The sequence below is a fragment of the Neltuma alba genome, unplaced genomic scaffold, assembly GCF_004799145.2.
Source record: "Neltuma alba isolate B1F8T4 unplaced genomic scaffold, ASM479914v2 tig00012576_pilon, whole genome shotgun sequence".
In the NCBI taxonomy this organism is placed as follows: Eukaryota; Viridiplantae; Streptophyta; class Magnoliopsida; order Fabales; family Fabaceae; genus Neltuma; species Neltuma alba.
In genome coordinates, this window is record NW_021637028.1 from 421,783 (window position 1) to 447,101 (window position 25,319).

Here is a 25,319-nt window from a genome sequence, read left to right on the forward strand (position 1 = left end):
TATACTATTAAAAATATTTTAACAAAACATGTTAAATTACAAATATAAGTAAAATTATAAATATTTTTTATTTTCAGTTCTGGTAATTTACCTTAGTTTTATTTATTTAAACAATATTGGATCCAACTGAAAACGTAAATAATTACGATTTAATATTGAATTTTTATTATAATTAAAATATTTTAAAATTTTAAAATAAATATTTACAACCTGAAAAAATATTAAAAATATTAATTTAAAGATTACCTATATTATAATTTGAAATGTTTTATGAAAATATTTTGAAGATTTTAGTTATATTACAAAATTTCAAACACTAAAAAATTATTTATATTTTTTTTGTCCAAATATTAATAAGAGATGATGAACCACTTTAGAGGAATAAAATAATCAATTTTCATTTTTAACTAAAGAGGGACATTATAGTTATTTAACAATATTCAGTAATTCTTAATTAGGTCTTATGTCCTAATTAAGAATTTGTTAAAAGTGTAGGCCTCAATTTAATTTTAAGTATTTTAGCAGGATTTAATTAGGATTTTTCCTATCTAGAATGCCAATTTATATAAAACATACTTATAAGTAATTTGAAAACAAGCCCATACGTTCATGCCAATAGATGAACAAGAATATTATGAGAGAGAAACTCAATAGCTAGTTTGTTTCAATTTATGAGACTTATAAAATGATACTCTAGAATGCAAATACACAGAGATTCAAAATTAAAATAAAATAGCTGCTTAAAACAGAATACTTGATAATTTCCGATTTAATCTTGAAACCGCAGCATTAATTTTCATATCTCATCCGTAGTTTTCAAATATTTTAGCATCTTTAATCATTCCTTCTCTTTTTTTCCCCCTATTTCCATCAACTTGTCTTGAATTATAGAAATAAAGTAGCTGTAGTATCAGTTATATTATGTAACAAAAAAAAGTATTAGCTATATTACAGAAATAATGACAAAAAATTTATATTATAGAAATAAAGCACCCAAGGTTCTTTGTGGGATAATTTCTCACCTTAAATTTTTATGATCATTAATCAGAGAATCCTCCTAAGGCTGAATCCCACACCCATATACTCTTTCGGTTTTTAATATAAAACATAATTAACTAATTTGAATAAATTAATAATATTAGTTAAATTAACTAATATGATATATTTTTTTAAAATATTCTAAATGATGAAATACCAAATTTGGTCTAGCATTAAAGACCGGATGAGTATATAATTTAACAAATTTGTTTAATCGGGGATTATATACTCTTCCTGTCCTTAATATTAAACCTAATTAAGAAGTTGATATTAGTCTTATTGTCTGATTGGGGAGTATATAATCTTCCTCTCCTTACTATCTATCTCAATTCTAAATCATTTGTATCAAAATTTGATTAGTTTAAATTTGATTATTTTATGTAATACTAACAGGTAAATAATTTTTCTCCTGAAATAATAAAATGAAAACCACTATGCTGTCTAAATTATAAAAAAATAAAAAATAAAAAGAGGTTCAAGGAAACAAATGAAATCGAGAATAAACATGATGAGTCAAAGATGATGCCTGAGTCTATGAATAATCTTTTTTTTATATATATTATTCATTGTCCAAATTTAGAAATAATAATTATAAAAGATCTAAATTCCCCACCTCATACAGTTAATTGGCCAGTCATTTTTTCTTTGGTGAAGGGCGATAGCATCATATGTGCAACTTATGGCAGTTTCACTCTTGAAATTTTTCCTTTAAAATTCCTAATATTGGTCTTTAAATTATAAACATTTGATGATAAATAATTCAATATTTGATACAACTGACTAGTTTAAATTTAAATTAAGCATGTAATTCAACTGGAAGAGACACTACTACATATAAGACTCAATTCAAAATAGGGGAATGACAATTAAGGTTTCAAAGACTTAATTTAATAATAGTTATATCAGGTTAATACAATCTTTAATAGTGCTTGAAATTTTAACCTCATTTTAATTTGAGTTTCTGAAATTTGGAACAAGTAGTTGCCCTTAAAAATTGAAATTACTCCATCTATAAACATTAGTCCCTGTAAATTAAACGGTGCTAATGTGGCATAAACAACGTTAATTTTAATTAATTTTGATTGGATAGCCTGAGATGTGGCATCGTAATAACTCGTGTGAATATGTACAAGCAATTCAAATTAACAGTGTTAGATTAACAATTAATTTGCAGGGATTAATATTTACAGATAGAGTAAAATTTAAGGATAAAAAGTACTGGTTTCAAATTTCAAAGATTAAAACCAAAGTGAAAGTAAATTTTGAAAACTAAATATTATATTAATCCCCAAAATATTAAAATAGAAGTTGTAAATATGGATTCAGATGGTTGTAATATGCAGAAATTAGAGTTGCAAATCACATATCACCTGATGATTTGCTATTGAGACTCCAATATTTACAACTATCTGGCTCGATACTTACAACTTATTTCCTAACAAAATTTGCTGAGATATAACTACTGTTAACTGAACTTTTGAGACTTAACTACCATTTCCCATTTAAAATTTTGAATGTATCAATTTCACACACTTTTTTTTTTTTTTTTTTTTCATAACCGACATACTCAAGACTTGTCTGTATCCACATTTGTGTATTTTTAAGCATTCTTATTATTAATTTTTTGTGTAAAAAAGTTTAGGTGAGTTGGGTCCAAAGATCATGGCATGCCTCCAGGCTCAAAGAGTGCTTACAGATCGCCCACCAATAAGATCTTCATATTGATAGCGGGATTCGAACTCACCTAAACTTTCCTTAAATATTTAGCTTGTTTTTCATGAATTACGATTGAATAAAAATGCTTATAAATTATTTTAAAAACAAGCTCTTATTATATCCTTTATTGCATATTTAAACCTACAACCTCACCCTTTAGAAAATATCAAAGGCAATACTTGGAGTCAATTGTGACTGAAGGATTCAAAAATACTTATAAGTACGTTTTCTAGACAAAATTTTTCTCACATAATTTTCATAAATTATGATTAAATGGTTATTTATAAACTATTCTGAATGATCTAATATCAATTCATACTTGACCCCCCCTCTCTCTCTGTCTGTATTGAAGATATTGTTTGTATATATGTTGTCGTGTAGCTGTGGGTTTTGGAAGGTGATAGTGATGATGAGGGATAATGGGGAAGCACGCGCAGCCATGGTGCGAAGCCTTTTTGGGGCAGCAAATAGAATATATATGATGATCTTCCCTGCACGCTTCCCTTCCCTCTCTCCCAAAACCTCTTAATCCAATCCATGAAATACTCAAAAATATTAATATTATTAATAATAATATATTTCATCTTATAAAAGAAATGATAGTGATAACAACAACAAGAAGCCTCAATCTTCGGTATTTGTCACTCCCATCATCATTGTCTTCTTTTACTCCCCATTTTCTCTGCATTCCCATTATTACTTTTCACCACTTTCTTCTTCTTCTTCCTCACCATTCTCTCTCTCTTCTCACATGCCCATGCCACCTGTCGCGCATTCATTACGTTCCATTCTTATTTAGGATTTTACACTACGTTAGAAATGGCAAAATATATACTTGTTTGAGGGGGGAAAAACCAAACGAACATGGAAAATGAAATTATGATGGATGTTGCAGCATGCATGAGCAATAATTTCAAAAAATGGGGCATAAACCCAGATCATCAAATCAGCCTCACAAATGGCAACAGAGCTTCTTTTGTATTCTACTTTACGAAAACCCAGGAAGATTTGCTTGAGCACACCCACTTTAGCAAGATTTTCACAGCTAATTCCATTCCCAACTCAAAGCCATCATTGTCGCTTTTGATTTCTCCCTTCTTATATATTCTCCACTCCCTCCCTTCTCTTCTCCACACTTCCCCACCTATCTCTCTCTCTTACTTTCAACTTCCCTCAAGCTTTGTGTCTCTCAAGGAAAGAAAATGGGTGATATAGCTTTCTCCAATGGCAATGGGATTACTGCTAATGGCAATGGAGTCAATGGCAAAAACCATTCTCTTAATGGTTACAGAAAGAGCTGTTGGTATGAAGAAGAGATTGAAGAGAACTTAAGATGGTGTTTTGCTCTCAAAAGGTATATACATACATACTTATGTATACATCTATTTTCTTCTTCTCCATCTAAAATAACTCAAAAGGCTACATTTTTGTTACTTTTTTGAGATAAGAATCCAAATCAGTCTCGCCCCATTATATTGCTGAGTTCGAATCTCTGTTCTATATGAGAGCTGAGTCTTGATCATGCATCTTTATTTACTGTTGTTACTTCTTTGTTTAGTGATGATGAATTGATGATTTGTTAGAAGCAAGGCAAAAACTGTTCATGGGGTTTGAGAGACAAAAATGAATATTTAAATAACTAAAGTACTCTTTTTTCCCCCTTTAGCGGCTAATGGGTCTAAGTATTCTTGGCCGTATATCACAGACAGACAATGGGGACATTTCAAGTTCTTCCTAGAAAAAAGTAATGTTATCCATAAAAGTCGAAATCTCTTTTTGCCTGTGGCCATGAAAAAGGCAGACAACATATACTATGAAATGAAAATCAGGCTTGCACTTTTTGTTACAAAGTTTATCACTTCCAACTGTTTGATAAAAATACTTTAACACATCTTTTTGTGGCTGCAGTATATTATATACAGGAGCTAGCCAGTACCAAGACATTGCCCTGCTGGACACCAAGCCCTTCGGAAAGGTTCAAACCTACAATACAATATTTCAAATTAGATCTTTTATAGTAATATAGTTAGCATTTAGAAAGATAATAATATAAAAGATTATGATTATGTAGAATTTACTTCTCTCTTTGCACTTTTTATAAATCTAGTTACGAAACAGAGGACAAAGTAGAATGTTAACTATTTAGGAATAAGAAATTAAATAATACTAATCTTTTTGTGTGATATAGTCTGAAACGTTTGTGTGCTCTCTCCTCCAGGCATTGGTGATTGATGGGAAGCTTCAGAGTGCAGAGATAGATGAATTTATTTACCATGAATGCCTAGTTCATCCTGCTCTTCTCCATCATCCCAAGTAGTACTTTCTCTTCTCTCTTTAGTGATAAAATCTTGAAGGATTTTAATTAACATTTGAATGTTTTATTAATAACTTTCTATTATATACTTTAGCCCAAAGAATATTTTTATCATGGGAGGAGGAGAAGGGTCAACTGCAAGGGAATTACTCAGACATAAGACCGTTGACAAAGTTGTGATGTGTGATATAGATGAGGTATAATCTACTTCATATACCAAGTTTCTTTCTTCATTCTAACCCAAACTTTTGCTTTCTTTGGTCGCTATTTTTTATGAACTTATTTTATAGAGAGCTTTTATGAACTTATTTTCTTTGCTGATCATTACTGGAGCAGGAAGTAGTGGAATTCTGCAAATCACACCTACTTGTAAACAAGGAAGCATTCCATGATCCAAGACTAGAAATCATCATCAATGATGCCAGGTCTAGTTAACAAACAATCTGTATCCCATGCCTGTGGGATTATTCACAATCATAGTGGCTTATAATATACTTCACTATTGAGCAGCTCATGACTGATATTAGTATGCGGTATATTGCAGGGCTGAGCTGGAAGCTTCAAAAGAGAGCTATGATGTGATAGTAGGTGATTTGGCCGATCCAATAGAGGGTGGTCCTTGTTATAAACTTTACACTAAGTCCTTCTATGAGTTCACTGTCAAGCCTAAGATGAAACAGGGTGGTGTATTTGTGACTCAGGTATGTGGGTGTGAGGAAAACTTGGAGGGAAAAAAAAAGGGAAAGTATTAAAAAGAATTGTTTCTGCTTTATTCTTATGCAGGCAGGACCAGCTGGGATATTCAGTCATACTGAAGTTTTCTCATGCATCTACAACACTTTGAGGCAAGTTTTCAAGTGTAAGTAATCCTCTAAGTCTAGGGAATATAATTCTATTTTCTCCCTAACTTCTTACTCCTACATTAACCTCCTCTTTTTCTCTTGCAGATGTTGTGCCTTATTCTGCTCATATCCCTTCTTATGCTGACATTTGGGGATGGGTCATGGTAATATATCCGCCCATTAAGCTTTTTAGCTTCTCATTTCATACTTTATGTATTTAGGAAAAGACCCCAAAAACAAATGATGAAGTACTTAATTATGGAAAACTTGGGTACTTCAGAACTTGGCTGATTCATTTTATGTAGATTTATTTACTTAACCGCTTAGAATGATTCTTTTTTTTGGACCATGCCAGGCTTCAGACTCTCCTATAAACCTGAGTGCTGAAGATCTAGACCTCAGAATGAAACAGAGGATAAAGGGAGAAAACAGATATCTTGATGGAAAGACATTTTCATCTGCCTCTACTCTGAGCAAAACTGTTCGCAACTCGTAAGTCAAGATGCCATGTATCTTGGAGCACATGGTTGTGTTTGGATTTAAATCCTTGGTATTTAGCAAGTAAATACATGATGTGCATTAAGGTAACCAGAAAACAAGAAATGAGTAGAAAGAAAAGAAGTGAACTCAAAGATACTTTCATTCCTGTGCATCACTTTATCTTCTCAAAGTTGAAGATGACACGTTAACATCATCATTATGCTCTTGGGATGATTCCATCAATTGTTCAATTTTCATCTGACTTTAAAATGACTGTTTTGCAGGCTTCATAGTGAGACTCATGTATACACAGAGGGAGCTGAAAGGTTCATCTATGGCCACGGCAAGCATAACCAAGCTTGAGAAGAAACACCGAAAGAAGTAAAGCAACAAAGACACATAGAATGCTAGTTGGGGGAAAAAAAAAGGCCTTTTAAGAGTTTTTCTTATCATTATAATGTATTTCTTTTGCTTTTCTTTTGCTCTCTCTGGTGTGTACTTAACCTGAAAAGGTATAATATTACTAATGGATAACAAGCTGGGTCCTACTTTGTTTCCTTGAATATGCTCACTGTACCTATCAATATTCTGAATATGAAAAAGCTGCCTAACGAGGGGGGGGAAAGGCTTATGGTGTGCTACCAATTGAAGTTTTTCCCACTTTCGTTACCATCCTTTTATGCATTTCTTTTCTTGTTTGGTGCCTTTTGGATATGTTTGGGTGGGGATAAAGAGTAGAAGATAACGAACGATATTCAACTATGCTTTAAAACCTTGTAAAGTCCTCATTCCGTTGTTTTTTTTTTTTCAGTTCTTTCAGTGAGTTCAAACAAGGTTAAAGCAGATTATCATCATTTTTGCTATCTCTCTTTCTCATTTCATTCTCTTTCTCATTCGGTTGTAATTGTGAATGTTATGATGCGAGGTTTCATTGAAATGGGCCAAAGAATATGGGTTGGAGATGAAGTAAATGGACTGAAAAAAGTATGTAGTTTGAAGAGTATAGGTTACACATTGTGAGCAAAGGGTACCATGAAATGTGTGTGGAGTGAATATGATTTTCCTTCTGTGTAGATTCCCCCTCCATGTACCTCTCTGCCTCCTGCCGCTTTTTTAGGGAGAATTGTAATAAAGTCTTACAGAAGGGACATATTCACAAAAAAATCTTATAATAATTGTGCAGTTTGTAATTACAAGTTACAAAACAAAAAATAACAAGTTTCAACTGCTCACTTTGGCCAAAAAATAAAAACTGCTCACTTGTCATTGAAACTTGTTAGTAATTATGCTTCTTCTTTTCTATTATCTTTACTAGTAAATATAAGTCAGTTATTTATAATAAACGTATGTTGCTTTCTTTAAAATCAATACTCTGTTGATATTGATGGAAACCCCCTTACATACATGTTAGTAAAAAATAGAGTCGATTGAGATCTTATATTTAAATTTAAAACCAAAATAAACACTCCAATTACTTTTTTAGATTTAGCATTGGAGGGAGTATTTCCTCTTCGGTGTAAACGTTTTCTAATTTACCCTGTGGCTATTCTGTTTCTCTCCTTCTCCATCTTATCCGCTACAGTTCTTTGCCCCCAACAAAAAATGCTGCGGGTTCCGTAACAAACATCAACCCACATATCGATAAAGAGCCCAAATCATGCCTTCAGAAGCCCCAAATCAAAGGGACAAACATCCCCCTAGCAATCTACCCTTGGTCCAAAACCAAAAGACATAAAAAACAGATACCAACGGAGATTTGGTCTAGTAAAAAAAATTAGTTCTTCACAACATGGCTAACTAAGGTTTGAATTCCTATTGAAAGAGGTCTCTATATTTAATGCTTAATAATATCTCAAATAGGATTGCCTTAAAAAAAAAAAACATATGCAGTGAAAAAGCAAGAGACATAGATAGAACAATTACCTATATTTTTTCTAACACTGTCCAAAAATCCCAAATGAGTAAAGATTTTAAGTAAGCTTAAAGTAGTCTCAACCAATTGCAATTTCTACTAAATTTGAAATACAATAATTTTATTATTTGAGTTTCAAACAAAGAAACAATCTTTGGTCAAATAACATATAGATTGATTATATTAAAAAAGTACTCGCAAAAATACGTGTTAAAAGTCTCATAAATTCAAAAAAGATCACGACTTGCAAATCAATCACATATTCAAGTCCTAATAGGCATTTTAAGGTTATTAATAACCAATAATTGGCAAGAATTTACATCCAAAATTACAATTCCATTTTTTACAGCCTAGGATTTTCAACTAAAACAACATTCAAACACCCAACAACTCATTCATGTCTGGCTCAAAGCAGCCATATTGATTTCAAGTACAAATGAAAAAAAAATCAGTTGAAACTTGAAAAAAGAAAGGGTTTAATTTTGTTTTGGAAATTTTTCATGAGCTATAAGTATTTGAAATTTTTTTTAAATCAATATTGGCCTGGAAGTGTTAAAAAAAAAAAAAAAGCAAAGTCACCCTAACCATTACGCCTGTTTGGATCTGCAATGAGTAAGTACTTATAAACACTTTTATATAAACCAAAATAAAACTTTTTTATATACTTATCTCAAGAAATCGATTGTATTTCATCATTTGTTCTCCATAGTAACTGGGGATTAAGAAGCACCAAATTTGATGACTTTTCAAAGAAAAGATTTTATTTCGTAAATCATAATTACAAAATTACTTAGAAGTCATTCTAAATAAGTCTTACTTAATTTTGACTATTAAAAAATTAATATTGGCCATTAATATTTTTAATACCATAGTGTAATATTGCTCATTTTTAATACTTTCAGTTTTCATGGTGAAATTAATCCAAAAATTAATATTGAACTTGACTCTGATTACTAACATTGAAGACTCACCTTCGGGTCTCTCAAAGTTAACGGATCTCTTCGCTTCAACAACGATGACGGACTGCCAATTAAGAAGAAGAACGTCGCTGGCTGCCTTTGGAGAATGCTAGTAACTAGCTTACATGAATGCCTGTGAGCAACTTCTAACTGCAACCCTTTCTCGTCCCTTTCCTTTTCAAATACTGAGCCCGTTTACATCAGAAAAGTAACTTATTGAAAAAGTAGTTTATAAAGAAGTGAAGTTGAGTAAAAACTAAATTAGATAAGCTGAATTATATTTGGATTGGAGTTTAGAAAAGCTAGTTTGCAAAAGTGAGATTGGTAAAAAATTGTTTGGATTATGGTTGAGTAAAAGTAAGTTTGGTTGTAAAATGACTAAAATATGTATGAATTTTAATAAATAATGAAACATGATTAAAAAAATGATTTCATATAATACAATGAAATTAAAATAATTTAATATGAAAAAGTCAAATTTAATAAGTGAATTAAATTTTAAAATTTTATAAAAATCATAAAAAATATTTTAAATATAAAGTGAAACATGATTAAAAAAATGAATTGAAATAATACAATTAATTTAATTTAATTTTATATAAAAAGTAAAATTTAATAAGTAAATTAAAATTAAAAACATAAGAAAAATATAAAAAAATTACTGCCAGTGGTTGTAAATTATGGAAGATATTAAAAAAGGAAGAGCGAATGAAGTCCAAAGGCGAGAGAATATCATACGAGGACCCTTTCTGATTGGAAATAATAAGGAGGAGTGAGAAATAATGAGGAGGAATAGTGCCATAAGGGAGAGAACAATATGGTGGGAAAAAGTTATCTGACACATTTGCAGAAATAAGCTCTTCAAACTGAGTCATAAGCTCCCTCCTCCAGCTTATTCCAACCGTGCGTTGAGCTAGCTTAAAATCCAATAAGCTCAATATATCTGAAGCCCTGCCAAACATCATCAAATGCTGCAATATGGCTTATCTTGAAATTAAGCCACGTTTTGGCCAGCAAATGCTGACCTAAACAGGCACACTATCTCCGGTCCTGATTATAAAAGCTAGTTGACTAATTTAAACAGATTAAAAAAAATTAAATTAATTATTTATAATAAATAAATATTATCTTTTTTAAAATATCTTTACTTCTTAGTTCTTTCTCTTTCAGCAGGGTGGGTGATTTATATCTTTTCCTTATAGGATTTAATTTCAATTTACTCTCACGAGGCTACAGTGGCATTTCAAAATTTTTGAGGGTATTTATAGAAGGGTTTAGTGACATTTGCCCCATCTTTTAAGGATGATATTAATTTTTATTTTTTGAGCAGAATGTGAACGCGGAAGGGGGCATCGAACCCTCTAAAAGCAAAAGCTGACAACTCACAAGATGCTTTCCCACTCAGTTCCCACGTCATTAAAAAATTGTCAGTAATTTGGTACCACTTTGTACTATTTATTAACTGTTACTATTGTTTTTTAGTGGAGTACTTTGTTTCACGTGAATCATTCTTCTAATTTTGGCAACAACAAAAAAACTCATTCTTCTAATATTATTATAAAAAAATAAAAAAAAAAAGTTAGAAATTACTAAATTTTAAGTCAGGTTTAGTAATAAAGTAAATATTTTTAATTTTTTGTAGTCATTTTCTCTATCCTTGTTCCCGAAGAAAACATAACCTCATTTTCTTGACGGAAAGGGATTATGTCATTTATCATTCAATTAACTAATGGGTATTTGAATTAGCTTTGCAAAAGTAATTTTTTTATAATTAATAATGAAAAGAATTTTATTTTGATTTATGTAAAAATATTTTTTAAAGCAATTATGGGGTATTGCTAAACCCTCCCCAGTGAGCTTCTATTTGAGTATCTCATGTGCTTACTTTCTAAAAGCAAAAACCACTAAAAAAAAAAAATCTTATCACGATATTTATTATACAAAAATATCTAAAGATGTGGGTCCTTTAGTGACTGTAAGTGCAATTCTTTTCCAATAGGTACCTTTTGTTTTGTATATAGTTGAAGACAGGTTGTAAATAATTAAAATAGTTAGTGTTTGGATCATTAAACAATATTTAAATCAGAAATTTTGCGATGAAAAATTCTTCAGTAATTATTTTTTAAAAAAGAGAATCACAAAATCAAATATTCATAAAGGTTAATATCATTTTTAATTTCTGAAACTTAATCTCATTTTAATTATGATCCTTAAACGAACCAAAACGAAATCAAATTTTTAAAAAACAAAATTAAAATAGGATCAAAGGTGATGAATCAAAACTAAAATGAAATTAAATTTTAGGGATTAAAAATGATATTGACAATATTTATAAAATCAGAAGGGGATAAAATTGAGTAATGCGTTGGTATCTTATCCCCATAAACACGGTATTTATGAACTGAAAAGTATTAGGAAACATTGGGAATAAATTCTTTATTAAAAATTTAATTAATAAATAGGATCTAAAGATTTTGTACAACTTAATTTTTAGTGTTCAATTTACTTTTCTTTGTGTACAACTGATCTTTCCTTGTGTAATCAATCATCTTAGAGATCATTTACCAATTAAATTTTTAATAAGACTTATCCCTAATTTTCCCAAAATATTAGGTTATATTACTTTGGAATGACTTGAGGCACACCAAAAAGGAATCTGAAATGGGCCTATGCATATTATAAATACGTGAGCGGTGGAACTCGAATAAGTTAGTTAAGAATTTTTTTTTTTATTAGTAAGATGCAACGTGGCTCTAGAAACTGGTCATTAATACAGTACCTAATTATTAAGTTAGTTTTGATTCTAAATATAAGACTCATTTTTTATATTTATTAGTTTTTTCTAAATTATCCCTATGGAGACTTTCTTAACCATAATTAAATAGAAGAGAAAAAGGAGATATTAAGAAAGATAATTATATTATTTTAGAAAAAACGTGTCACATTTCTTATAATTAACTAACTTACCTAATTTCTTAATCTAATCAAATTAGTTAAATGGGTCTTATATTAAGGATCGGAGGAGTATCTGTTTTAAGTTTTAAAAAAATTTTACAACGAAATTCTAGTTAGCTTTTGAGTTATTTTCTTCCTTTTTTTTTAATCATGCATTTAAAAAAGTATTGTTTTTTTAAATAAAAGACAATTTTATTCAAATGAAATTAAAAGGTTACACATAAAAGACTCACTTATCACACATAGTTAATTTCAGCAACGTCCAAATAAACCAAAAAAAAATCAGCTTAATATTGAAACAAGAAAAATAATAAATTACAGAAGAAAGAGGAAAAAAAACAAACATAACAGTCAATATTTCAAAGACAAGTCAAAGCTTGAGTCTCTTCTCAAACCAGCTCGAAGTCCCACAGAGTAGGAGTTGAAACTACTCAACAACGTTGAAGAAGCAAGGAATAAAAGAGGATGCTACAACGGACTGCTAACTCGCACCGGTTACCGTGAGGCTAATAGCTTGTGCCCTACTGAAAGAGTTCTCTGCATACCACAAGTAATATTCTGCCTGGATTGAGAGAAAATAAAAGAGGAAGAAAAAATAGAGTGGAATATAGGAGAGGAATGGAGTTTTTCCCCGCTTGGATGGGAAAGAAAATAAGAAGGAAAAGAAAAGTGGGGAAAAAACAGAGTGGGTTCCATGTCATATTTTCCTCTCAAAATTTCTCTCTATAAATGGAGATATTTTCACCAAAAAAATTCATTCCCCTCACTACCCTCTACCGCACCAAGCTCCTGTCATTCCTCAGCCTTTCCTGTGTCAAGACATTGGACATGTTTTTAATGTTTAGTGACATGTTGGCTATTTTTTGTTTAAGCAATATAGACCTTTTATCATGATGCTCATGACGTAAATGGCATGCCCACCTTTTTATTTATAATATTCCATGATCATGATGCAAGATATTTTATTCTATAAGTATCAAGATTAATTTTAATCATATTATTAGTGACATTTTCATGATATCAATTTCTCATGTTATTATAGTCTTTAATTTTATTCAATTGTTATCATCTTATTAAAATATTAGATAATGTATAATTTATTTATTTTCTTTTATTTTAATCAAGTTCAAAAATTATTCCCTTTTTATTTTACATAGAAAGATTTTTTTTGGCTAAATTATTTAGTTTCCTTGCCAATTGATTATAATAAGGATATTTTAGTCATTCTAATATTTATACATTTTCTTTCCTCCCTTTTTCTCTCACTCATCCAAGTTTTCTTTTCAGTTTTCTCTTCTCCTGATTTTTTCTCTCTCTCTTTCTTTCTTCCCAACCTTTCTTCTCATCCAAGCAGGGGTTAAAAGAGAGAAAAATAAGCATTGTGCACTGAACTGAGATTGTTGTGAACTAATTTATCTCACGTACCACAAGTAAGAATAGAAAAAAATATTCCTTCTGATCTTGTGTATAAAATAATTTTAAAGGAGTTTTTTGGTCTTAATTATGAGAAAAATATCATAATATGCGTTTAGTAAACTCTTCCAGTTATACACCTAATGCAAAATGCATTATGTTCACAAGGAAAAAAAATTTAAATATTATAATAGGGGTATTTCAAAAGAAAATAAACTTGAAACACAATAATAAAGAGCAATGATCTAGGTTAATATTATTTTTAGTCATTAAAATTTGACCTTATTTTAGATTTAGTCCTTAAAATTTGAAACTAATAATTTTGATTCCTAAAATTTAACTTCATTCTCGTTTTGTTCTTTGTTTTAGAAATCAAAAATCTTAAGTTTAACTAAAATAAAGTCAAAGTTTAAGAACCAATACTACCAATTTAAAATTTCAAAGACAAGAAACAAAATGAGGTCAAATTTCAATGATCAAAATTACTAGTTTTAAATTTTAGAAACTAAAACTAAAATAAGACCAAAATTCAGAGATTAACAATGATATATAGGATCATGAGATAATTACTCTTTCCTTATATATAAAGGGGGGAGGAAGTAGAAACCATTTATTTGAGTTAGCTATCTAATCATGCAATCCATCAAAATTTAATACAAAATATATTAATGTTTTCCCTTTATATATTTATTTATTATTTATAACGTCAACCCTTTTTTTTTACAATTTCTTTTTTATTACTCTCTGACTCTCTCCATTAATTATCATAAAGCACAATTTTTATGATTTTATGTTTCCATTCATAAAGCATTTTGAGAAATGTTAATACAGAAAGTAAATTTAAAAATATTCTAACGTATCAATTTTATTTTTTTAATTTTTTTCTCCAAACTTCAGAGTATAGTACTATTCATGGCAAAAAAATAAACCTTCATTATTCCCATCTTCTTGTTTTACCTTTTGCTCTTTCTTCCTTTTTTCCCGTGTTTTTTTTTTTTGGTGCCGTATGAGCATTTTTAAGCCCTAAATTTTTGGAACATCTTAAAAGATTTGTTGGGTTTAACATTTTAACTGGATAAGCGTTTCTTATACTTTATAACTTTCACATTGAACACCTTCTAACATGCTTTCACCTAATATTTGTCCGATTCTTAATATAAGACCCATTTAACTAATTTAATTAGATTAAGAAAATTAACTAAGTTAATTAATTATAAAAAAATATGACACGTTTTTCCCAAAACACTATAATCGTCTTTCTTAACACCCCATCTCCCTCTTCTACTTAATTATAATTGACGCCGTATCCATAAGGGTAATTTAGAGAAAATTGATAAATATGAGAAATAAATCTTATATTTAGCACCAAAATCAACTCAAATATTGGGTCATATATTAATGACCGGAGGAGTACTAATTATTCATTTTGGCCCTGAGTATACTTTGAAGTGGATTTAAATATTTTCTATTAGAAAAAACTTTCAAAACAGATCCAAGTCATATCAAATACAAACCAAACAAGATAATTCATAGAAATCTCAAACATTAAACCAATGTAAAATGATAATAATTGTCACTTAAGTGCTGCAATCCTACAAATAACACAAAAAAGATCGAACTAAAGATTTGCAGCAGCAATAGTCACATATATGATCATGTTCATGACTATAGTCAACATCAACAATAATTCTTCATCCTTGTCCTTGAGCCGAATGTTAAGCTTTTTATTTGGTTTTTTATCGCTAACCTTATCTACAACAAATAATAAACTAAAACCACACACTTTAAATAGCAAGTTTATGTGATAATAATAATAAAAAAAAAACATAGATGATACTATTAAAAAAAAGACGGCAAATAAAGAAAGGCTTAATTAAACCGGTCAACCTTTGATCTTGCCGGTCCATTTATTTCTCAGCTTATTAGTGTCTGTCTTAGAAGTTTGTTTAACTCGAAAAGGAACGTTTATTTCCCAACCGAGTTGAACAAATTTAGGGCTTAAAGGGGGCTAACTCAATAGAGCCTTGGCTCTTGTTTTCTGAAATCTAATAATTTACGAAGGTGTTCGAGTAAGAATAAAATCATGATTTTAAAAATGTTTTTACGGGATATGAAGTAAATATGTGAAGGAGTTTGCTTCGATCTACTAAAAAGTACTTTAGAAAAATACTTCTGGAGTTATCCAAACACCTGCTACATGGATTTTATATGGGGGCGATGAAGTTGATAAACCAGTGGTTTACTTACTTAGAATTCGAAATTCTTGGAAAGGCCGAAAATGCCGGCTATACATTACCATTTTGCTCGTAAAAAAAGAAAATTTATTCATTACTTTTCTAAGGAAAAATCTAAAATAAAATACTTTTAAAATCCCAAGTCAAGAAAAATAAGTTATCATTTACTTTCAAATGTTATTAATTGTTATTAAACTATAGTAAATAAGTTAAAAACAATATAATATTGTCTCCAAAGCTTTTTTTTAAATTTAAAATTATCCCGAAAATGTTAAAATAAAGCAATGTTGCTCTTTATAGTTGAAAATATTAACAGTCAATATCAATTTTTTTGTTGTTAATGTTAGTTTCTTAAAGTGATAGGACAATATTACTCCTCCGGTCCTTATTATAAGACCCCATTTGACTTTTTATTTGGTCCTAATTATAAGACCCCAATCCATTTTGTCTCTTATATTTATGCATTTTTTTCCAAGATAATCCTTCTAATAATGATAGTTTTAGCCAATATACTTAATTAGCAAAGATATTTTAGGAATGACAACACTTATTTATTATAAATAACCAACTTAACTTACTTCCTTAATCTCCTCAAATAAGTCAATTGGGTCTTATAATTAGGACCGGAGGAGTACTACATTTTGAAATTTGAGGAACAACATTGAAAAAAAAAATTCCAGGACAACATTATTTTTGGGCAAAAGATATCAAACAAATTTACACTCTAAAGTTATTTATTAATGTGCAAATTTATTTTATAATTTTTTATTTAAGGACAATATTATTTCGAGAGTTTTTTGAATTTAAGGTTGTCTCAAAAGTATTAAGATGAAACAATATTATTATTTATCATTAAAAATATTAACAATTAATGTTAATTTTTTTAACTCTCAATGTTAGTTTTTTAACGAAAATGGGATAACGTTACTATATTTTGAAACTTAGGAAAATTACACATAGGTCCCACACAAGACAATTAATTGATTTAATTCATAAAAAGTCTCTGGAAATGTCAAAATGATTTCTAAGTCCTCAGGGACCTGTGTATAATAAATTAAAATTATGAAATTACCTATTTACCCCAATTAATTTTATTGTAGTAATTTATTTACAACTTTAACAGTGGCTGTTGATAACTTGAGGAGAAGTGATTAACAACCTCTGCAGTGCCCCTGACAACTCACTCTGTGGGATACCAGGAGCACTGCTGAGATTGTTAACCATTTCTTTTTGGGTTGTTAACAGCCACGGTTGAGGTTTTAAATGAATTGGGGTAAATAGGTAATTTCACAAGTATAATTTATTACACATAGGTCCCTGGGACTTGTGAGTTATTTTGAGATTTTAAGGGACTTTTTATGAATTAATTGTCTTATGTGGAACTGAGTGTAATTTTCCCTTGAAACTTTATAGACAATATTGATTAAAAAAAAAAACTTATAAGACAATATTGTTTCAAAGTGAAAGCTCTCCGAACATATTCCCACATGAACTTTTTATACATATACACACACAACAACAAAACTAAAGCTATGCAATAGATAATAAAATTATTTCACCAAAAAAATAGATAATAAAATTAGATCAAATTAGAGTTCCACGTATCCAGCATCTTACAATTAGCATGACAAGGGAGTAAATCAATTAGTTCTTCTAAACAAGAGATTTACTGTCTTTTTTTATGCTTAAAATTACTTGGGTTTTATTAAACACATGCAAACGTACAACTAATACAATCATCTCCCGTGTGGACCCCACATCTACTCGGATTCCAGGGTAACGATGTGAACATTGACTCAGCACAGCCTCTATCCAATCCACGTGAGACACATTATTATTTCTCTAATCTATTCTTCCCCCTATATATATTCCTTTGCTCGTCCCACATTTCCTCCGCCAAACTCAGAGCCTGTCAGATCATTTTCCTGCATAGCTTACCGCGTTATCAGTCGTCACGACGTCGTTTTCCTTTTCTCTTCTCCGTCTTCTTCCTCGTTGTCGTCGTCATATTTCCGCCATGGATTCTTGCAGCAAATCTGCTCGCAACTCTGCTTCTCCTTTCGATTGCATCCTCTTCGGTGAGTTCCCTCTGGTTTTCTTTAATTCTCTCTTGCAAGTTTCCCTCTAGTTTCTTTTCATTGAAATTTGCTCATTTCATTTTGTACGGAACGCAGATTTGGATGACACTCTGTATCCAACCAACACCGGAATAGGCGAATCGCTCAAGAAAAACATTGACGGTAATTAATCTCTTAGTTCATTTAACTTTCTTTCTGGAAATCGTGTGTGATTGCTTTGACAATTTAAGAGATTATACATACCGAACGCAGATTTTCTGGTGGAGAAATGTGGATTCCCTGAGAGCAAAGCGTCAAGTCTCCGAATCGAACTGTTCAGAACCTACGGCAGCTCCCTTGCCGGCTTGCGAGTAATTTCTTCATACGATTACTCTCTCTCTCTCGGTTCGAATTGATTTTTTTGTATAATGAAATCTGTTGATTCTGTTGTTGCAGGCATTAGGCTATGATATTAGTGCAGATGATTACCACAGGTTAGAACTTAGAGCCTAATTAATTCCATTTTATAAGAAATAATAAAAAAACTAATATGCTTTGGCTTCAATTATTTGAGCTGATCGTTTTCGTTCTTCTTAATCCAACAGTTTCGTGCACGGAAGGCTTCCCTACCACTCCATCAAACCAGATATTCAATTGCGCAACCTCCTTTGTAGCATTAAGCAAAGAAAAATTGTAAGCTTCTAAGTTTACGTCTCTTTCCATTCTTTTGGTACGAGAGACATTTCAAACTAAAGTCAACTTTCAACTTTTTTGCCTTGACCTGAAACAAACATGAGCTTTTTTTGTTTTTTTTACCGTCTTTCATCTTTCACCTACCCGATGAAAAGATTAAGGTGTCTGGCCAGAAGACGGCACCTACAATTTATAAACATTGGTTCTGACTTACAGATTGTATTGTAAGAAATAGAAGTATAAAAAATTGTGCTATACTTTTACTCTTTACATTTTAAGACACGTTATTTTAAGGCATAAAAATTCAATGCCTGGGTAAGTAAAACTACTATATAAAGATTTTCTCAAAAATGAAATATTCTTTTAGTTCTTAATATAAAACCTAATTATTGAGTTAATTTTAGTCTTAAATATAAGATCTATTTCTCATATTTATTAATTTTTTCTAAATTATTTTTATAAATACTCCTTCAACCATAATCAAGTAGAAGATGGAAGGAGGATATTAAGAAAGATGATTATGGTGTTTTAGAAAAAACATATCATATTTTTTATAATTAACTAACTCAACTAATTTATTATTCTAATCAAATTAGTTGAATAGGTTTTATATTAATGACAGGAGGAGTAACAACAGTGGACCTTATGTGCAGATTTTCACGAATTCAGATAGGATTCATGCGGTGAAGGCGTTGGATCGACTGGGGATAAGTGACTGCTTTGAGCAGATCATATGTTTTGAGACCATGAACCCGAATCTTCCTAACTCAACCCGCCCGGATGAGTACCCGATCCTTTTGAAGCCATCACCGGATGCCTTTAAGATTGCTCTCGACGCAGCCAACATTGATCCTCGCCGTACGGTATGCTCGCAAATCTATCTTCAAAAACATTAAATCTGGAGATATCTGAGACTTCCCCCCCCCCTTACGTTGGGAAATTGAAAGATGATACTTTGTTGTTTGCAGCTATTTCTAGATGATAATGTTCGCAATGTGGCAGGAGGAAAAGCAATGGGTCTCCACACAGTTCTGGTAAATTAATTTCCCATCTCATACAATATTAATTAATTACTATCATTATCATATTTACTTCACAATATTTGTTATTAACAATGGTTTGATTTGATAATACGAAGGTTGGAAAGACTGTGAAATGTGAAGGAGCAGATTATGTAGTGGAGAGTATGAATAAACTAAGACAAGTGGTACCTGAAATATGGGTAGGCAGAAATGAGGGAGAGCATAAAAGGATCCAACGTTCCAAGAGCGAACTGGATGCTATTCTTACCACTACAGCAATTGGAGCATAGGCCAATCTGTGTCCAGTATACATATTCCACTCTACCAAATCAGCCATGTTGATAAATAATAAATACAATTGTACTCACAGTGTCCAGGGAAAGTCACCCGATTGTATTTATCAAGTCATGCGGGTGTTGTATAGGTTAACCTTATCCCACCAAATGTGAACAAATAAATAAATATGGTGAATTTACTTTGCACTAGTTTGTACATTTTGGAATTTTAATTCTGTGGACAATAAAACTTTGGTTATTTTGTTATGTGTTGCGCATGACAAAATTTTACAAAAGTGGTTCAAGACTTCAAGGTTTTGGGAATAGAAGCTGCCCAAATACGCGCTTAGCTTTCATGGCAACCAACAAAGTTTTTTCGATTATAAATTTGATTTGAATTGGAAGTCACAATAAAATGATAAGTATGTTCTTAATTCTTGACCCCAAAAAAAAAATTGATTAAATATGCTGATTTGAATTTCAAGGTGGTCAAAGTGGAGTATGATGCAAGTAGAGGTTAAACATTATGTAAGCAGAGGATAAACATTCAAACTCCAATAATACTAAAAGAAAACAAATTTTATGAGCTTCAGTATTTGATCATAAAAAGTTTAAGTGATTTGAGTTATCATGATTTTAAAGTGAGATTTCTATGTTGATAACGGTACTCCTTTTTATGAGGCATAAATCATTAAATGATATAACCACCAACTATGAATTTGATATTCGATATACTGGTGATTAATATTTGAACATAGGGGATAATTTAAGGTTTGTTTGGATTAACATGGACAAAAATGACTTTTATCCTACGTGCTCTTTGCAAATTGAAATTGAGACAAAAGTTAGTCTGTGTAATATAATTTATATTTAGATAAATTTTCATTAAAAAAATCAGTTTGATGTAAATTTTCTTAAATGATATATTAAAAAGTTAGTTTCAAAATGTTTAAATCTTAAGAAAAGCAAAAATTCAAAAGTTAGAAGCTAGAAAACCTTACTCTAATTTTAAATTGACTTTTGAGCAAAAATTCCGCTGGCCCTGAAGCTACGCTAAATATCATTTTTCTTTTTCACCTCACGTTTTTTTTTTTTGGGGGTCCCAACTGACTCGTGAAACTTCCTATGACTATCCCAATCATGCAGTTAAATGGTGTGGATAAAGATAAAATGTTAGTATGATTCAAACCTTCTGTTATATCCGAAAAAAGTCTCAAGGACTGGATTAAAAACGAATCTCCATGATTTGTTCTTCAATGTTAAATCTCACACCTAATTGAAGTTCTTCTTTCAATACTACAATGAGGAAGAATTGCACACACTCATATCTCATCATTTATTTCGCACCAACCTGATATTCAGAAGCTATATTGAATTATTTGAGCCACTAAAAAGATACGGATTTTAGATGGATATACTGTTGGGGATTCCCTTCCCAGTGAGTCCACCTTCTCCAGAATAATCTGATGTGCTGGGATAGAGCAAGGTATAAGGCACATTTACAGGTCCCGTTCTGTTCTTGAATCCTTTGTCTTTGTTCATTTCCATTATTCTCTCCTCTATTTCCATCAGTCTCTGTCCAAATTTTTGAAATGCAGCAAGAGGTTCAGAATCTGAAGTCCAGTGAGGAGAATCTCTTTGCCCAAGATAAACCTCATCAGTTGGGTGCCTGGACAAAATCTCTATCAGTGAGACACCAAGGAGGGTTTGAAACTGCGCTGTAATTGTTTGTAAAAATGCCAAGTCAGGATTTGACTCTAGTTCTGCATACTCAGGAGTTCCTAGCTCTGGCATGAATCTACGACTGATCGTTGGACGATTAGGGAGGTAACCTGCATATGGGTATTGCCCAAAATTCACGGCTGCATGGTAGGCAGAAGCCACCCAGATGATAATGGAGCATGATTGAATGAGCTCATCTCTAGTTTTCATCTCTGGCCACCATGTCTTGTCCTTTAAGTCACCATGGCCCTTGTGGAGGATTTCTTCCCACCATGATTGAAGCTCATGATCGTTTTGAACCATGTCATCAGATGGGTAATAGAAGTAGCAATATTCTCGTACCCATGTTTCAATTGCGTCCCATATTTCTAGTCCATCCACAGCATAAGGGTAGTCCTCCATCACAAGCCTGAGTCCATGACGACAGCTTGAATCTGGAACTGCCATTCCTCTAAAACGCAGCAAAAGAATTACAATGTTTTTATGTATTCACATAAAACCAGTAGTTCACATAAAACCAGTGGAAATCATTTTCCCTATTAAGTTTTTCTTCACACTTACCTCTTGAGTAGATCAGCAGGTAGTGCCTGATCAGTGAAAACCCAGTTTTTATAAACAGCCGATGACATTTCCATAGCAAATTTGCCTGGGAAAACTGTTCTTTCAAGTATCCCTCCGGCGTTGATGAGAATTTGGCGAGCCAATGCATTTATGAACATTGTGTCCCTGAAGTGGGGCTGCAAGAGTTTATATATTGGGTGAAGGACACTCAGCCGCCTGTTTGTAGCTATTATGAATGGCTCTATTGCTGCATGAGTGCATAACCTGCAAGTGAGTCCTAGCTCTTTGGTTAGTCATGTTGGACCAGAAACACAAACAAGGCATATGCTTTTGACTCTTCTACCATTGATACTATTTATCTACGCATCATACCAGTGACTAATAAGCTGATGGTATCCAGAATCATTCACAGCTACATAAGCTTTGGCTAGCTGCCACACTGAACTTGCAACACCTTCTTGTGCTGGAGTAAAAACTTTGCTGGTAGCACCATTATGATACCCTTGAGGATGGGGCAAGCTTAGTTCAATGGCCAATGGCTTCAATGTACCATCATCTCGAAGAAACAGTAAAGTCCTAGTGGCATAGGTCTTGGTGTCAGTAGAGTTTATTCGACTTAGGTATGGCATCAATGCATCGTGATGATCCAATATAAATAGCTTCTTGTTTTCAAGTGCCTATCACAAAAAAATATAAGCATGTTAATTGTTGATCTAGGACATTTGGTTTGATTTCTATGCGTCTATATTCAAGGAACAAAATGAAGCCTGATATCAGTACCTCTTCTACAGTTAGCCCATCCAAATTATATTCTATGTGTTCTGCTTTGATGGAGCTATTTTGATTCCCAAAGACTTTAGGGTCAAGCTTACTGGTCGGTGGGAAAATCTACACACGCCATGAAGATTAAAGTAATTTTTTTAGGGGGAAAAAATTTGTAATGCGCTCTTACATTTATAGATTAAGTATACGAAATATCATGCCTCCTTTCTAACACAAAAATCTTCAAACCGTTAAAAAAGCTAGAATTATATAATACTTGTAAGCATTGGATGACAACAGGATTAACCCCAGCAAGCATTTCTCTTGCAAATTCTTCATCTGTTCTCCATGCAGTCTTGTCCTCTGCAATTAATATGCGGTTAAAATAATAATACTTATGTCCAAAACCAAATTCCAAATAAAATATTGGGAAAACTTCAGTGTGTACCTTTGATGACATCAGGCATCGGTAATTTGAGGAATCGCTCACCATCATTGCGAGCAAGTTCTCTAAGTAGCTCCCAAGGGATCAGGTGTCTAATTTTTGCCTGCGTACAACTATTTGGTAGTTTAATGGACCCTTTGTAGATATTAAGCACATCTTCAAAGGTTTCAAACTCATTGGTAGTTAAGCGACTTGGAGAATTGATCTCTGGAAGGAGTTGAAACAGTACTGGAAAAATAGATTTCAAAGCATAGGCCAAAAAATCTGAAAACTTGAGGGGGCCAAACTGTTCATCTCTTGGAACATAGATGTTTAGGTTCAGAAGAAACAATCTTTTCTCACTTTTGGGATCTGCAACAATGACACAGTCAGTTTCCTGATTGAAACATCAGTCAAGATTCCACAACCACTAGTTTTTCTGCCACCCTTTGAATTACTTGAAACAATGATCAAATGCGAGTTAGAATCTATCAATTTCATCAGTTGCAATCGGAGAAGCACAAACTTTGATTTGACATGTACACAGACACTACAAGATGACAAATTTTTAAGTATTGTGTTGTGTCTCGCACACAATGTCCATGTTTTATTGTCTATGATTCATAGGTTATTAGGTTCAGAAGAAACAATATTTCCTCACATAACACGACAAATTTGAGGTGTTGTGTTGTGTCTGTCACACAATGTCCATGTTTCACAGCCTATGATTCATAGATTCAACCTAACTAACCTTCTTTAGTTTTTGCCCGACCAGTTCTTACTCTACGAGGATAGGGATGCTTCTCTGAACCACCAAGAACAGGACGTGCATATTCTGGTCCTTTTTCTGGGCTTCCCAGATCATTGTAATAGTCGTAGTCATAGACTCTATCCCACTCCTTAAGTTCCCCTGACCCATTTCCACGGAGGTTTTCTAGCTCTTCTTCCCTGAACTTTTGCAGTGGCTCAGGTGTTTGACATGGAAGATAACTCTGTATCACACAACCAGTAAATTTCCCAAGTGCATTATTTACTTATCATCACTGGGATTTCCAATAAAGCTAAAAAGAATAATTATTTATTTCGAGCAAGCAACAATAATAGGAGCAAAATGCCATAACTATGAAGAAGGTAAAAGTACCTTATTTGCGAAGAACACACGTTTGTAGTTGTAGCGATGAGCAGGGTAGACCCAGGAATTGCACACAAAATGTACAGGACCATGACCTGGTACGTCCTCTATGGTAAGTGTCTTGAGGTAGAACTGGCTACGGTGATGGTTCTTTATAATGAAGGCCCCGGGAACTCCCAAGCTCTCGTCCCAATCAAAGCTTATGGAGAACTCTACGTCCACAGAACTTGACAATGAAGAAATGGTGGAAACCCACTTCTCCAAATATGCCTCTTTTCCCATCTTCCCTCTCATCCCATTTTCTGCAAAAATAACAAATTTCAGTTCTTTTAATTGAGAGAGAGAGATGAAGAAGAAGAAGCTGACCTGGGTCAGGGTTATGAGCACTAATGAGCTGGAAAGAGACACGCATGCCCAAGAGCTCATAGATTCTGTCAACAATGGAGGATTTGAGGTCAGGAAAGTCCAGAAGGCTCTTCTTCATCAGAAGAACTCTCCCTTTGATCATCTTCTCCTCCTCCTTCTCCATCTTGCTTTGATGATTCTGCTTTTCCTTGTTCTTCACTCACAGTAACAAGTTCAAGATTCTCTGAAAAATGAACAAGACTGATATGAAAAGAGTTAAATGTATAGATTTATTTAAAAAAAAAAAATCAGCAGAAAGTGTGATCTATATGTGCACGCTAAACATGCATGAAGAGGATAGTTACTGTGAATTAGGTAAGTGCTCCTCTGTGAACTGTGAAACAGAGGAAAAAGAGAGAATGAAGAAAGGCATGAAGGCTTAGGTAGGAAATGGGGTTTTGAC

The 25,319-nt window shown here is 32.1% G+C and overlaps 3 protein-coding genes across 3 annotated transcripts; 2 read left to right on the plus strand and 1 right to left on the minus strand.

Annotated features, from left to right (window-relative positions):
* The first annotated feature begins 3,857 nt into the window (after positions 1-3,857).
* LOC114728862 (thermospermine synthase ACAULIS5-like) lies at positions 3,858-7,070 on the plus strand. The gene is made up of 10 exons (XM_028915820.1): positions 3,858-4,108; positions 4,663-4,729; positions 4,973-5,067; positions 5,163-5,265; positions 5,405-5,493; positions 5,613-5,769; positions 5,852-5,927; positions 6,016-6,074; positions 6,266-6,402; positions 6,675-7,070. The coding sequence occupies exons 1-10, from the start codon at positions 3,957-3,959 to the stop codon at positions 6,751-6,753; spliced, it is 1,014 nt and encodes a 337-aa protein (XP_028771653.1). The 5' UTR covers positions 3,858-3,956; the 3' UTR covers positions 6,754-7,070.
* A 10,683-nt stretch (positions 7,071-17,753) lies between these two features.
* LOC114728824 (phosphate metabolism protein 8) lies at positions 17,754-20,177 on the plus strand. The gene is made up of 8 exons (XM_028915780.1): positions 17,754-17,941; positions 18,038-18,103; positions 18,194-18,291; positions 18,377-18,414; positions 18,526-18,613; positions 19,267-19,476; positions 19,582-19,647; positions 19,752-20,177. The coding sequence occupies exons 1-8, from the start codon at positions 17,881-17,883 to the stop codon at positions 19,923-19,925; spliced, it is 801 nt and encodes a 266-aa protein (XP_028771613.1). The 5' UTR covers positions 17,754-17,880; the 3' UTR covers positions 19,926-20,177.
* Positions 20,178-21,314: 1,137 nt separating this feature from the next.
* LOC114728821 (linoleate 9S-lipoxygenase 5-like) lies at positions 21,315-25,059 on the minus strand. Its single transcript, XM_028915776.1, has 9 exons — positions 24,878-25,059; positions 24,521-24,813; positions 24,131-24,371; positions 23,404-23,751; positions 23,233-23,318; positions 22,974-23,081; positions 22,566-22,870; positions 22,194-22,457; positions 21,315-22,083 (listed from the first exon to the last, which is right to left on the minus strand). The coding sequence occupies exons 1-9, from the start codon at positions 25,038-25,040 to the stop codon at positions 21,315-21,317; spliced, it is 2,577 nt and encodes an 858-aa protein (XP_028771609.1). The 5' UTR covers positions 25,041-25,059.
* Between the last annotated feature and the right edge of the window lie 260 nt (positions 25,060-25,319).

Bases quoted from the DNA above. Each gene is read 5' to 3' on its own strand.
- LOC114728824 (XM_028915780.1), top strand. From the start codon at position 17,881: ATGGATTCTTGCAGCAAATCTGCTCGCAACTCTGCTTCTCCTTTCGAT. The intron at 18,292-18,376 runs GTAATTTCTTCA...CTGTTGTTGCAG, and splicing joins GCTCCCTTGCCGGCTTGCGA to GCATTAGGCTATGATATTAG. The intron at 19,477-19,581 runs GTATGCTCGCAA...TGTTGTTTGCAG, and splicing joins ACATTGATCCTCGCCGTACG to CTATTTCTAGATGATAATGT.
- LOC114728862 (XM_028915820.1), top strand. From the start codon at position 3,957: ATGGGTGATATAGCTTTCTCCAATGGCAATGGGATTACTGCTAATGGC. The intron at 6,075-6,265 runs GTAATATATCCG...GGACCATGCCAG, and splicing joins ACATTTGGGGATGGGTCATG to GCTTCAGACTCTCCTATAAA. The intron at 6,403-6,674 runs GTAAGTCAAGAT...ACTGTTTTGCAG, and splicing joins AGCAAAACTGTTCGCAACTC to GCTTCATAGTGAGACTCATG.
- LOC114728821 (XM_028915776.1), bottom strand. From the start codon at position 25,040: ATGGAGAAGGAGGAGGAGAAGATGATCAAAGGGAGAGTTCTTCTGATG. The intron at 24,372-24,520 runs GTACTTTTACCT...TGTGTGATACAG, and splicing joins GTGTGTTCTTCGCAAATAAG to AGTTATCTTCCATGTCAAAC. The intron at 22,084-22,193 runs GTAAGTGTGAAG...GCTGCGTTTTAG, and splicing joins CCTGCTGATCTACTCAAGAG to AGGAATGGCAGTTCCAGATT.